General features: G+C 43.4%; 2 protein-coding genes across 2 annotated transcripts; one reads left to right on the top strand and one right to left on the bottom strand.

Moving 5' to 3' along the window:
• Window positions 1–2,560: 2,560 nt before the first annotated feature.
• kl (klotho) lies at window positions 2,561–10,198 on the top strand (the record flags this gene model as incomplete). Its single annotated transcript, XM_079172263.1, has 13 exons — window positions 2,561–3,277; window positions 3,739–4,169; window positions 4,257–4,336; window positions 4,490–4,652; window positions 4,766–4,871; window positions 5,550–5,699; window positions 6,255–6,490; window positions 7,105–7,300; window positions 7,473–7,651; window positions 7,921–8,028; window positions 8,241–8,346; window positions 8,710–8,836; window positions 9,760–10,198. The coding sequence occupies 13 exons, from the start codon at window positions 2,561–2,563 to the stop codon at window positions 10,092–10,094; spliced, it is 2,934 nt and encodes a 977-aa protein (XP_079028389.1). The 3' UTR covers window positions 10,095–10,198.
• A 629-nt stretch (window positions 10,199–10,827) lies between these two features.
• On the bottom strand, window positions 10,828–13,876 carry rfc3 (replication factor C (activator 1) 3). The gene is made up of 9 exons (XM_079171771.1): window positions 13,732–13,876; window positions 13,152–13,289; window positions 12,945–13,012; window positions 12,409–12,506; window positions 12,124–12,305; window positions 11,861–11,997; window positions 11,652–11,750; window positions 11,507–11,576; window positions 10,828–11,404 (listed from the first exon to the last, which is right to left on the bottom strand). Exons 1-9 carry the CDS (start codon window positions 13,816–13,818, stop codon window positions 11,213–11,215), a joined length of 1,071 nt encoding a protein of 356 aa, XP_079027897.1. The 5' UTR covers window positions 13,819–13,876; the 3' UTR covers window positions 10,828–11,212.
• Window positions 13,877–14,193: the final 317 nt, after the last annotated feature.

The raw sequence follows: 14,193 nt of genomic DNA on the forward strand, positions 1-14,193 counted from the left end.
ACAGTGAAACTTCTCAGGTAAGTAAGGGATCACAAACGTGTAACCATTGTTGACGTTATTAGTAACACCTGTGCTGTTCCTGCTATGAGAAATCTATTTCTGCTGTGGAAAAGGCTGATGATCAGAAATATAGGCGATTGTTTTAAGATGCGATGTAGGAGACATTGGCAGATGTGACCGCTGCGGTCAAAAGGTGTTTCTCTAAAGTGTTGTGAACTGGAACTATTAACTGATGACCCCCATCAAAGGGACTTCTATCTCTTGTGTCCCAGTAATATATTCAAATTCTAAACAGTATTAATAATCGTTATTGTCAGTTAGACTTCATAAAGAGAAGGTGAAATTGTTCAAAACGAAATAGTCTCAGCTGTTTCACCACCATCAACTAACGCTTTTTGTTTCACGCCTCTTCGTTTCCTTTGTAAATTGAATTGTTGGGAACAAATAGTGTACAGCATCAACAGCACTCACTTTCCCTTGTGTGCATACTGACTGTTTTAAGTCAACTTTATTTTGTCACTTCAAAAATGTGTCACTAATCCAGTGGTTTGTCCAAAAGCTGCTGAATGCTATAAACCTAGGAGGAACATTCATTTGATGCATCTTTTTTCTTTCGTCAGGCTTAAAATAGAAGAAGGAAAGTGGGACGTGACATAGTCTACCAGAAGGAGTGGATTCTTGCTTAAACAAGGTATTGCTTTATGTAACACACGACATGTTTGATGTGGACGGAAACTAATCAACCGGCTAAATAATTTAACTCCTCCACGATCTTGATTTGTTTTAGCCAACTTAAAGTTTAGATTTCTAATATATGCAAATGCTTAAAGCCATCCCATCACCCTCAGTTTGTGCTGCTGAGCATCAGTTGGTGTTCTTCCTGTTGTAAATATGTGCTCCACATTGCTTATGCATGCACACTTGAGATCTAAACTTTCCAGTACAGCGCAGCTCGATGGAAACACACACACACACACACACCGTGTTCTGCCCCTGGTTATGATCCATGACCGGCCTCGGTCACGTGCTGCTCGGCTGCCAGGTTTCCTGCATCAAATAAACCAGCTGCTTCTCAAGGCAAACACAATCAAAAGGCAACATTCTTCCCTTCTCCCTTGCTGAGCTGTACGTGATTTAAAATAGACATGCTGTGATTTATTTTTAATATTTGTCCTCCAAATGCATTAAAAATACAAATTTCAACAGACGGGTAGAAAGACCAGCCTGCACAGGTCTCAGTATATTACTTATTCTGTTTTATAACTTTTGACAACTTGTAACATTTTGATAAATATTTCTGTTTTGTTGTTATGTATAATTAAGCCGTTCATTTACTGTTTTTTTTTTTAAACCTTATTCTGAGTTTCAAAGCTGCACCAACTGATTATTGTAATTATCCATATATATAGTTGTTTGGTCTAGACAGAATATCAGAAAACTGGAAGAAAAAAAGAAATTATATAAAATAATTATATAAAACATAAAGCAGAAAATTCTCACATTGAAAAACGGAAGGTGGGTAATGTTTGGCATTTTTTGTTTGAAAAAAATACTTATTTATCTATTATCACAATGTTTACCGTCTTCTGTTTTGAGGACAATTGGACTAATCGACACAACTGACTGTTGTCTTTGATTAGTCCTAATTAACTTTGAAATGTTGATTTCAAAACATAATTTATTGAAACTAGAATACATGTAAATCAGAGGCTTAATATCTCAAAGCGTACCTATCCATAAAATATGTATTATTTTGTTGTAACACACACACACACACACACACACACACACACACACACACACACACACACACACACACACACACACTCCAACAGCAGAACACCTCTTCAGTTATTTATGCAGGTGCTACATGGACAAGACAGCCAGCAGTAAGAGGCCTGAGTTTCCAAGCAACCGTGCTGAAAGCAGGACGATAAGGAAGTAATGTGACCATGGTGCAGCAGAGGGTACACTGGCTCTGCTGTTTGCATATCTTCTCCTCACCCCCTCCTCTCCCCTCTCTCTCCCTGACTGAACTTGATCCAGTGAGAAATGCAGATGAGTTTCTCTGCTCTTGACATGTGACATTTAAATGGCTTCATGAGATTATCTGCCAGTGGAGGATGTATGATAATGGGGCTGTTACTGAGATCGCATTAAGGCTTTTTGCACCTGGGTCACTCTGGATGAGGTGAATCAAATGCTCATCTTGAAGAAAAAGCACTCTGAGGCTTTACTGAAACAGAATGAAAAAAAAAGAAAGAATTACATTTGAAATGAGCATTCCTTATTCATCCCTTTAGTTAAAGCTTAAACTAATGCGTCCCTGCTTAGCAAGCGATTGATCATTTCGGGCTCTTAACATCGTATTTGTGCCTGGAGACCTTCGTGCGTCAGGTGCTTTGGCTAATAATTGATAGATTTGTAGAGGCGACGTGTGGTGGGTTCACAGCTGGCTAACAGCACTCCACAGCCCGCTATATAGTCACTGACAGCCCTAAGCATGCATGACGATTAGAGTGTAACACTGGACATCAGAAGGCCAGCTTTGACGGGCACCATGAGTGCTCTGCTCGCCCTTTTGACACTTCTCGCCCTAACCTCTGCGGCCGCAAAGCCCAACGCTGGTTTGAAAACGTGGGGTCGTTTCAGTAAGCTGCCCTATCCGGGAGACAAGGCTTTCCTCTACGATACCTTCCCCGAGGACTTCATATGGGCAGTGGGCACGGCGGCGTACCAGGTGGAGGGCGCGTTTGAGAAGGACGGCAAGGGGCTCTCCATTTGGGACACTTTTACGCGCGGCGGGAACCGAATGGCTACCGGGGACGTCGGCAGCGACAGCTATCACAACATCCACACGGACATGCGAGCCATCAAACAGCTTGGGGTCAGCCACTACAGGTTCTCCCTGTCCTGGTCCAGGATATTTCCCAACGGCACCCGCGGGAGTTACAACGAGATCGGCACCAACTACTACCGGACGCTCATCAAGAGGCTGAAGGAGTACCGCGTGGAGCCGGTGGTCACGCTCTACCACTGGGACCTGCCAGACCACCTCCAGCAGACCTTCGGCGGCTGGAGCCACCCGGAGATTGTGGGGATCTTCAAGGACTACGCTGATTTCTGTTTCCAGACTTTCGGAGATGACGTGAAGTATTGGATCACCATTGATAACCCGTTTGTGGTGGCGCGGCACGGGTATGGCACCGGAGTGGTCGCTCCCGGGATAAAGAACGACCCCGATCTCCCGTTCCGTGTTGGACACAATCTCCTTAAGGTGAGTTTTTCCGTTTTTTAAAATGAAAAGTATCTAGCAATATATAGTTAATGAGTAATATATGGGTCAATTCTACGCTATTATTTGGTGTAAAATGTATTTACTTGAGTTCCAAAACTGCTTATGTTATTGTGTTTATTTATCTTTTTCCACTTTTATAATTTTAACATTTTGATTTTTGACTTTTGATCTCTTTATTTTTATTTTGGTGTGAAGAAGTCACCCTGTTTGTCTGTCTTTCAATTCTTATTTTGTCAGTCACCTGTGAAGTATTTTAAACTGCACTGACCTGAATAATATAAAGTTTGACTTTGACTTTCATTTTGTCCCACTCACCCCTCGCCCTCTCTTTCCATGATCATTTTAATACTCACCATCCTCTCCATCTTCTCCGACCTCCTCTTCTCCTTCCTCTCGGTCTGCCCGTCATTTCTCTTTCTGTCCGTCTGTTTCCCCTCCAGGCTCATGCGGCTGCATGGCATCTCTACGATCGCCACTACCGACCCCGTCAGCAGGGCAAGCTGTCCATGGCGCTGGCCTCTCACTGGATCAAGCCCAGCCGCACTCGCCTGGAAAGCCTGCGAGAGTGTCAGTGCTCCCTGGACCACGTCCTGGGCTGGTTCGCCCGGCCTCTCTTCACAGACGGAGACTACCCTCCCTGCATGAAGGCGAGGCTGGGCTCACGCCTGCCCTCCTTCACCCCAGAGGAGAGGGAGCAGGTGAGGGGAACGGCCGACTTCTTCGCCCTCTCTCACGGAGCGGCCCTGAGCTTCCAGTTCATCAACGACAGCCTGAAGTTTGGGCAGCAGGAGGATCTGGACCTGAGGATGCTGCTGTACTGGGTCAACGCAGAGTACGACAGGCCGCCCATCTTTGTGGTGCAGAGTGGTTGGTAGGTTCGTCCATCATTCTGTGATGTTCTTGTGTGTTGTTCTGGTGTTGGGGAACATCTTCTTTTTTTTACTACTTCCCAACACAGGTACGTCAATGGCAATACTAAGACAGAAGACCCGAAACACATGTACTACCTCAAGAGGTTCATTGCAGAGGCACTGAAATGTGAGTAGTGATAAGAGTCTGATCTCAAACATTAACCACAACAGTCGTTTCCCTTTTTCCTAAAATGAGCGTGAGCCATTTTACATGAAACTGAAATCTCAAGTTAGGAGACGCTAGTGACTTCAATCTGGTCCGTCCATCCGTCTGTGTCAGCGATCATCATAGATGGAGTGAATGTGATCGGATACACCGCCTGGTCTCTGATAGACGGCTTCGAGTGGCACAGGGAGTATGGGATACGACAGGGACTGTATTACGTTGACTTCAACACGCTTGACATGAAGAGAGAGCCGAAGACATCTGCCACCTTTTACAGGTATTGATGAAACTGTCCACATAATGGCGCATGTGAAGATGCCTTACAGCTACAGAGATATAGTTTCCCCTCTCAGCTCCTCCTGAATTGATGATTATTCATTATTCTTAAAGAAACGTCATCCAGAGGAACGGTTTCCCAGAACTTCCAGAGAACAGACCAGCACGAGGAATCTTCCCGTGTGATTTTGCATGGGGGGTATCAGCCAACTCCATACAGGTATATGTGTGTGTGTGTGTGTGTGTGTGTGTGTGTGTGTGTGTGTGTGTGTGTGTGTGTGTGTGTGTGTGTGTGTGTGTTTGTGTTGGGATGAGAGGAAGGAGTGTGCAATGTATGTGTGTTGTGGGAGAATAGGGGAGTTGCCAAAGGGCAGAGGTCTGTTAGTGAATGAAACTCAACAGGAATACTTCCTCAGAAACAGAGGAACTTGAGAAAACATTAACACTGTATTAACTTTGGTTGAGCGATTCAGTACAAACCTCGCTAATATTTAGTGAAGTATTATCACTATTTGTATTATCATTATTATTATTATTATTATTATTATTACTATATTGTCTGATTTAGGGTTGCGAGAAAGGAAATTAGTAGATGCAATTCCTCTCCGCCTTGTCTAAGTTGCATCATGTTCACCACATTATTTTGAACGTGCAGTTTTCATGGTGAAAGTTCAGCTCAGAATCAGCCACAACGATGCATCCTCTCTTAATCATAAACCACATAACCTGACAGCGTGTAGCTCTGCCAGCTCAGCTAAACGGCACAGGACCAACTCGTATCGATTTGTCCCGTTTGGGTTTTATTTGCATTTGTGTGTTTGAGGTAAACGCGTGGAGAGAGGGCGACTCAGTGCGTGTTTACATTGGTGTGTTGCTTCTGGTTTTCCTCATGTCATAGGTGGAGACCACGCCCAGCCAGTTGGCAGACCCCAGTGTTTACTTGTGGAACATCTCCAACAACGGAGAGCTGATTAGGCTGGAGGGCTTCAGTGCACCACCAGTACGCCGAACCGCAAACTGCGCTGATTACGTCACCATCCGGCAGCAGGTAGTTTCTCCTACCGGTCAAACGGTTCAAACACTGGAAAAAAAGAGGTAGTAGAAAAGAACACTTCTGTAATGAAAAGTATATTTTACAGATACCATAACATAAATGCACATTATTGACACATTTGTCAGGGTGTAGTTGTGGGAAGACAGTGAGCTCCGAAATGTCAAATAAATAGATAAATAAAAATCACTTTGCAGCTCATTTTTTTTCTTAGTAATCCTTAATAATTAGTAAAAAAAAATGTTTAAAGTAACATTTATGTCACTTGTGGTACATATTTGTAAAATAATGAAGTAACCGGCAGTGAGCAGGATTTTCTGGTTCTTTCAGTCACTTTTTTTTAACTCACTGTGATGAATTGTGCCCGAATTTGTACTTTCTAGGTGCAAATTGTAGGGGTTCAACAACTGATTTGCAGGAACGTTTACTGTAACATACTCGTATTGGGTATTGCCTCAGCACCAGACTTTTGTATTAAAAATGTCCAGTTTTTCGATAGATTAGTGCTGTTTCTCCAGCTGTGTAAAAGTTAATCCTCCTCCCTCTCTTCAGGTGGATGAAATCCGGCAGGTCGGGGTAAACCACTTCCACTTCTCCCTCAACTGGTCGGCCGTGGTGCCTACGGGTGACGCGGCTCATCCCAACGCCACCCTGCTGGGCTACTACCGCTGCTTCACCCGTCAGCTGCTGCAGGCCAAGGTCACGCCCGTGGTCACTCTGTGGCACCACACGCGCCTGCGCAGCAGCGTGCCGGCCCCGCTGGAAACCGCCGGCAAGTGGCTGAACAGGTCAGATGCACTGCTGATGCTGATGCACTGCTGAGTTAAGGCACTTTTAACTCCAGCAGGTTTTATCCAGTGTCTTATTTTCATTTTCAGATTATTTACGTGAAAGTTGAGCAAGCGTCATGACTGTTAGAGCTTGAAAATCTGTTCCAAACACAGAACTGATAAACACCCATCTTTATCAGATAAGGTGTGTTAGGATTTACAGACGGGTCTAATGTAAACATGCAATGATGTTCCCAGGAACAGTCTGTCCTTGGTGCCATCAACATGAAACCGCAATCACTTGCTGCCATGGTATCATCCTTCCTTTTCCTGTAATAAAAAGATATCACTAAAACCAGTGATTACAATATTTATATAATGGAACAATCTAATGTATTGGCATTTTCATCAGTATTGGCACAACATTTAATGTTAAATTGTAATAGATCTCTTCTAGGATATTCATTTATTTGCGTGTGTGAGCGTGTCATTGTTTTTTAATACATTGTTTTGTTATATTGTGATCGCTTTATATCCGAAATTTCATGGTAAAATGAAAACCACCATGTGCCTGATATGAATGCAACCTTGGCGCGTAATTAAAATTGTACGACTTTATCTTTCTTTCTCAGAGAGACTACAGAGGCGTTCGCAGACTACGCCAGGCTTTGTTACAGAGAACTTGGTGCCCATGTGAAGATGTGGATCACCCTGAATGAGCCCAACGATGACATGGTGAGCTACCAGGAGGGCCATGAGATGCTGCGGGCGCACGCTCTGGCCTGGCGCGTTTATGACCTCGAGTTCAGACGCGCACAGGGAGGAAAGGTCAGTCGGGGAATGTATTTATTATATATACTTGAATACTTTCATCATACCGGTATGTTGTTATATGCTATGTAAGTATTCAAACAGTCATCTTTTTTCAGTACAGCAATATCTTTTTAATGGATCTTCTGTTCTTTTTGTTTGTCGTGTTGGCCCTTTTTGATGCAATCAGGTGTCTCTGGCTCTGCACATGGACTGGGTGGAACCGGCATTTTCCTTCAGCCGCGAAGACGTGGAACCAGCTAAAAGGGTCTTAGACTTCCGTGTTGGCTGGTTTGCAGAGCCGATCTTTGGCAGCGGGGACTATCCTCTGGGAATGAGGAAATGGCTGCAGCAGCTCAACTCTGTAAAGTACGAATACTTCATTCATACTTCAATACTGTCACTTTGTTGGCTATACACGGGATTTAAGGGTTGGATTTAAACTGGGATTATTCAAAGATGTCATATGGTGGGATTTCAGTATCATTGAGCCGGATGTTCTCGTAGCAGTATATCATTAATGACAAAATGTTAAGTATACACAATTAATAATTAATGGGGTAAATATATAACTACCACTCGTACTTCCGAAATGTGTCTCCTCTGTGAAATGACGTCTTCTCTGTGTGCTTCCTCAGCCTGCCCGTGTTCAACGAGGACGACAGACAGCTGGTTAAAGGGACGTATGACTTCTTTGCCATCAGTCACTTCAGTACCGAACTGGTGGCACACGCCAAGGAAGACTCGTAAGATATTTATATTATATTTTGATAGTGACAGATGACATACAAACAGGAAACAAGAGGGGGGGGAGAGAGAGGTTTGAGATTTTAAAAAGCTACGACAAAAGACGAATATTTAGCCTTGATGTAGTGACACGTCCAGCATCTCAAAGGCATTAGATATTAATGAGAATGGGATTTTGTCTTCAGCTTCTGTGTCATGTCCATGTGTGCAGGTACACCTACAAAAAAATGCTGGAGGTCCAGCAAATGATAGACACCACATGGATCATGTCCCCGAGGCCTGTTGTGCCCTGGGGTCTGAGGAAAGCCCTCAACTGGGTGAGACTGGTCTTGTGAAGAGATCAAAAGTTGAACATATTGCTAATTGACCCTTTTCTTTTCTATACTTAAACCAGTAGTTGGCAAGTTGACAGGGACATAATAAATGCCTCTTGTGTCCAGCAGTTAAAGCTTTGATGTTAAGAATAGTTGAATATTAATAGATTTTTCAATGACGGATGCAACTTTAATAATTTTTAACCAAGTTGCTGTTTTCTTTGTGGGAAAAAAAATATATAACTTCATATTAGTATTTTCAGACTCTTCATATTCTACTCGATGTGGAGGAAAAGTGAACTGTTGTTTCGATATATAGACCCTTGATTGAGATTAAAAACTGCCGTTGCTCTTCTGCCGTGTCAGGTGAGGGAGCACTACTGTGACGTACCCGTCTATGTGATGGCTAACGGGGTACAGGAAGACCCGGCCCGCTTCAAAGACAGCCTCAGAGTCTACTACCTGTACAACTACATCAACGAGGCGCTGAAAGGTGAGACTGCAGACACACACGTCTAGCTGTTGAGATTTTAGCGGATGAATATTATAACCACTGCGTTTCGTGTACTGAGTGTTGAATCCTTTAGCGGCGATTGAAGTTTGTCCCCCTTTACTGGCCTCAGCGGAGCTTAATTATTAGACAGGTATTTAGGTCACTGACCCCTGAACAGTCCGCTGACTCAGAACAGACCAAAATATCAACAGAGATGCACTCTTCACTTGAATTGTGGAGTCAAGGTCACTCGCTATCCAATCATCTGTCCTTGTAAAGTTTATTGGGTTAAACTCAGTGAAGGCTGGCACTTTGAATCCTAGCAGTGTCATGATGTGCACGTAGTGTCATGTTATTGTGTTTTAGTGTGCTCTCTAGCCACTAGGGGGCAACCACCCACAGAAAACTGTTTATTTATTTATATGTCACTATATATTAGTGTCTATATTACATGTGAGAAACTTCTTACTTACTATTTTTATTTTTTTTAAGGTTTATAATAAACATTATTACATAATTAAAGTGCTTGAAATGACCATAGTTACTTTTTACAGCTAAAAAGAAATCTAAATAGGGGCTTTAATGTTTTATATTTATTTGTTGGTAACTATTTATTTCAACCCTCCATATTATAACATTTATAAGCAGTATAGAAAAATTATATAATTATAAATATGTAGCTGTCGACAATATATTAAATATGTCTGCATAGGAGAAGTGATAACTGTTGAAAATACAGTAATTATTAAATACTTGTCCTTTAGATCAGCTTATAACTTCATTATATGTTTATATGCTACTGATAGTCAATAAATGAGGGGTAAAGGTAAAGTTTTTTCCTGTCAAACACATCCTGCTCGCCTCCACATGCAAGTAACTGAGAATGAATCCTGACCTCCTCACATGTGGCCGCTCCTCCTCAGCGTACACTCTGGATGGCGTAAACCTGAAGGGTTACTTTGCTTACGCCCTGAGTGACCAGAGGGACCCGGGCTTTGGCCTGTACGGCCACGTTCACGACGAGGTCATCAACAAGGCCTCCCTCTCCAACTATCGCAACGTCATCCAGCACAACGGCTTCCCCATTCCGGGAGCTGCGCCCCAGCAGTGTCCCAGCATGCCTCAGCCCTGCCAAGGCTGCCATAGGCTGGTCAAGAAGCCTGTGGTGGGCTTCCTGACTCTGGTGGGTTCAGGGGTGCTGATCACCCTGGGCCTCATTATCTACTACACAGCCAAGAGACGCAAAGAGTCTTACTGATGTCCGTGTCCGTGAGCATCACACTGAACCCCTAACTGCTCCCTATAAGGGATGGGTTAAATGCTGAGGTCAAATTTTGTGTATGTGTAAATGTATATGACAATAAAAAGACATTATTATTATTATTATGACTGTGGGATTTTTGTTCTTTTTTCATAAATAAACAGAGCTGATTGTCAGTTCCAGATGATGTTTATCACAGAACGGTCTCTTCAAAACTGCTTATGAGTTACTGCCGTTCAGAAAGTCAAGAGTCCATTTGTTGAGACCTCTTGCACTCCACAAGATAATTTACTCATAGAATCCAAAAGGAGGAAACTTCTGATGCGAAAGCTGAAATCAGATGTTTGTATCTGCCTTTATGGTTTGACGGAACATCTTGAGAGATTTTTTTTTTAAAGTTTTTTGTAATGTTATTTGTGACTGTAATGAGTATTTGTCCTGCTTATCTTAGTGCTCAACTTGACAAGATATTTCCTTAAAGGAGGTGAAAAAACAATTTGTTTGTCCTTGTTTCCTGTCTGTCTCACATACTGGGAAACAGACAGTAATGTAGGCACTGTCATGTTACAAAATAGCCAACTCCACTCTCATCAAGCTCATGATCATGATTTTGGGAGTGATTGCTGTGTAACAATAAGTGTTTTAGTACAGATTATTTCATGTTTGTTCATAATAATAATAATAAAAACAACTTCTGGTCATTTTCCAGAGAACACCACCAGACTTTTGTTTTCAATAAACAAAGCAATTTATTATGTTCTGATGCAGATTTGTAGGGAAACATCTCATCGTTAAGTCTCTTTTTTTTTTTTTATACAAAGAATTTCCTGCTACTATCACAACTGCCGTTTGGGTTATTTTACCCCACTCGAGTGACCGTTCAAGGTTTACAAACTATGTGCAGTGCTGAGGGTTTTGGGCAAAAAGCCCACAAACTGTAAGCCCGACTTGTTTTTGGGGTGAGTTATGTTAATGTCACCACCATGCCTCGCAGAATACAAAATCTGTATCAAGTCCACTGGAAGTCTTGTCGGGGAAAACAAAAAAAACAAGATGGCAGGAAATCAACAATGGCTGTTGGAACTCCAAGAAAAGTATCCGTGTGCGCTTCAGAGTCAAAACATCATCCCGTCCAGACCGTCCTCCATGAATTTTTTGTAGGTGGCCATGAACTTGGCGGTGAAGGCCTCGAGGTGGTAGATGGCTTTGCTGCCCAGCTGCAGTCGGTGTTCGTAGTAGGCGGCCATGTGGGCCACCTCCGTCTTCAGCTGACCGTCGCAGTTACTCAGCAGCTCCGTTACCAGACCCTGTGGAGAGGATTGGAACGAGTGAAGTTAACACTCCTTGACCGTAAACATCACTGCAAAGGATGTTTCAACACTTTGAACGGAGGATGGCGTGAGCGGTACCTTCATGATGATATCAGGAGGGATGCAGTGGGTCAGCAGCTCGTACAGCCTGGCGCGAACCTCCAACAACCTGGAACAGACACAGATTAAGGTTTTCAGCAGTGAAATATCCTCTCTAATCTGATCACCTTTTTGCCTCTCCTACCTCTGAGGGCTCTGCTGGCTGACGATGGCGTTGGCGGTTTCTCGGAGGTAGACCTCCCAGTCCGTCTCCGGGACTTCTTGGTCCGCCGAGAACGGATACCTGGGAAAGATGAAATGCAGTCTGAATAAGCGAATCGTTTCCAGTCACATCCCATCGTAATCAAAGGATTATGCCGTGGAGGAAAGATGGTACGTTTTGTGACAACTTACTGCTGCACTCTGCACGCCTCACACATCAAAAGGGCTTTGCGGAGGTTGCGACCCGACTTCTCAGAGATTTGTTTGGCCAGCTCAGGTGGGAGGAGCAGACCCTCCTTTTTACAGATCGACGTCAAAACACTGCAGACCTGGCAGACAACAATGACACAGAGACGAGGGATTAAAAAAGGTGAAATGTAGTCTTGATCGTGACTCACGCAGCACTCGTCACTCGATTACTAAAGACAATCTTAAGCACGCCGGCTCCACCTTACCTCTTCCGTGCTCGGCAGAGGAACTCTGATCGCCAGACAACGGCTCTGAATCGGCCCGATGACTTTAGAGGTGGAGGTGGAGCAGAGGATGATGCGGCAGGTGGACATGTACTTTTCCATTGTTCGCCGCAAAGCATGCTGGGCATCCTTCGTGAGTCTGTCCACCTCCGTAAGCAACACCACTGAAAAACAAAAAAGCAAAAACAATGTGCCAGTTAGTTGATGGAGGGACGTGATCATGGACCAGCATTCACAAGTTCATGTGGAACACAAAGGCGTTCCTACCTTTGAACTCTCTCTGGGTGCTTGACTGGATCTGCTGCGACTGAGCCACAGTTTTAATCAGCTCTTGAATCACCACACGGTCCTGGTTTCCAGCATCACTGTTAGAAACAGAACAGAAATTATGTTGTTTTTTTTTTTGTCTGCCACAGCGCACACATATCTTCTCTGTAAATCACTTGAGACGGTCTCACTGAGCCAGACAGCGGCCCGCTAAACAACACACAAGCCACAAACTTTGAACACGAATCAACATTGTCGTTCCTGCTAAAGTCTCTTTCTCACCCGACTTATAAAAAAATCAACACGTGTCGTGTCCTCAGTTTGTTGAATGAGTGACCAAACAAACCATTCACAGGGGAAAAGTGCACCACTAACAGAAGTCTGTAAATAGCTAATAATAACTCAACCATGAAGACATATTAATGAATGTTAATCCACAATGTAACCAACAACTGAAAATGATACAACATTTTCTCTGATAATGAAGTGCAGTACTTGAGTAAATATACACAGCTCCTTATTCATCATTCAGTCACCTTGCGTTGACTTCCAAGTGATAGTTGCTGGCTATTGTGTTAATCTCTATTTTCTTCTTTGAGGGAGCCTGAGGACGAAAAAAACAAACACAAAACAAGGGTCGCAAGTCAGCCTTCATCAGACAATTTGACAGTGTCCTGGTGAAGACGGAGAGAGGAGAGTGGAGTAACTGCATGCTCGTAGTGCACCATGTCCCCCCCTCTCACCACGATGGTCTGGTGCTCTATGCGGAGCTTCTCCACCCCGGCTCCGTACAGCTCCCTCAGCAGACACATGATGCGGGTCTTCTTCCCCGCGCCCGATGGTCCGTACACCAGCAAGTGGGGGAAGTCCCCACATTGAACCTGAAAACAAAAACATTACAAATTAAGTGTTTTTGCTTTTTAGATATACTTTTTTTGAATTGCCTTGATAGACACGTGGTCATGTTGGATGACTTGCGCCACATCCACTATAATGCCTTGTGTTGTATACATAACAATAAAGCAAACATTTCCTAAACAGAAGGGCATTGTGAGGTGAATCAGTTGACACATTGAGCATCCCACGTTACCTCAAAACAACTCTTGATATGACATCATCCTTAACCTGCTAGTTTTACTCAGGTCCTCCACAATATATTCAACGTCAACCTGACTCCTAAATGGCCGGGTTAACAACTAGGAATCGTGTATCTGGGTGTAGTAAATTCAATTAATTAACAGCCTATATGCTGCTGTTGAGTATGATGCTAATGCTAACGTAGCCTGATTAGAGTTAACATAGCACGCAGGTTGTTTCTCTTACCAGGTTTTTCAGCTGAGTCGCTTGCTCTTTATGATAGTCGAGTTTCCCGAGGGCAGTCGGTCGATATTTATCCACCCACAAACTCATTGTGTTATGAATTTAGTAACTGTAATCGTGCGTGTTGACAGCAGACAGCTTGGATTTAGCTGGTCTAACTCTCCCGCGAAATAGTATTCATAAGCAACCAGTAAGTTACCCGCGCTGCTACTTCCTCTTGTGCTACGGAGAGTCGAAGGGGTCCAAAAGGCTACAAGCGAGTGGTAAATCCATCGTGAAAAAACCACAAAACTGTAAGTAGGCTACTGGACACCAGACATGTCTTGTATCTGATAGCGATAGGCTATTATTAACAGTTTTTGACAGAATTACATATTGTAAGTATTATTTTTATACAGCACTAGCATTAATGTGCAATGTACTTGACATGTTTAAGGGCAACATGATGTACTGCGTTCAAATTAG

Source organism: Pholis gunnellus (assembly GCF_910591455.1).
Source record: "Pholis gunnellus genome assembly, chromosome: 13".
Classification (NCBI taxonomy): domain Eukaryota; kingdom Metazoa; phylum Chordata; class Actinopteri; order Perciformes; family Pholidae; genus Pholis; species Pholis gunnellus.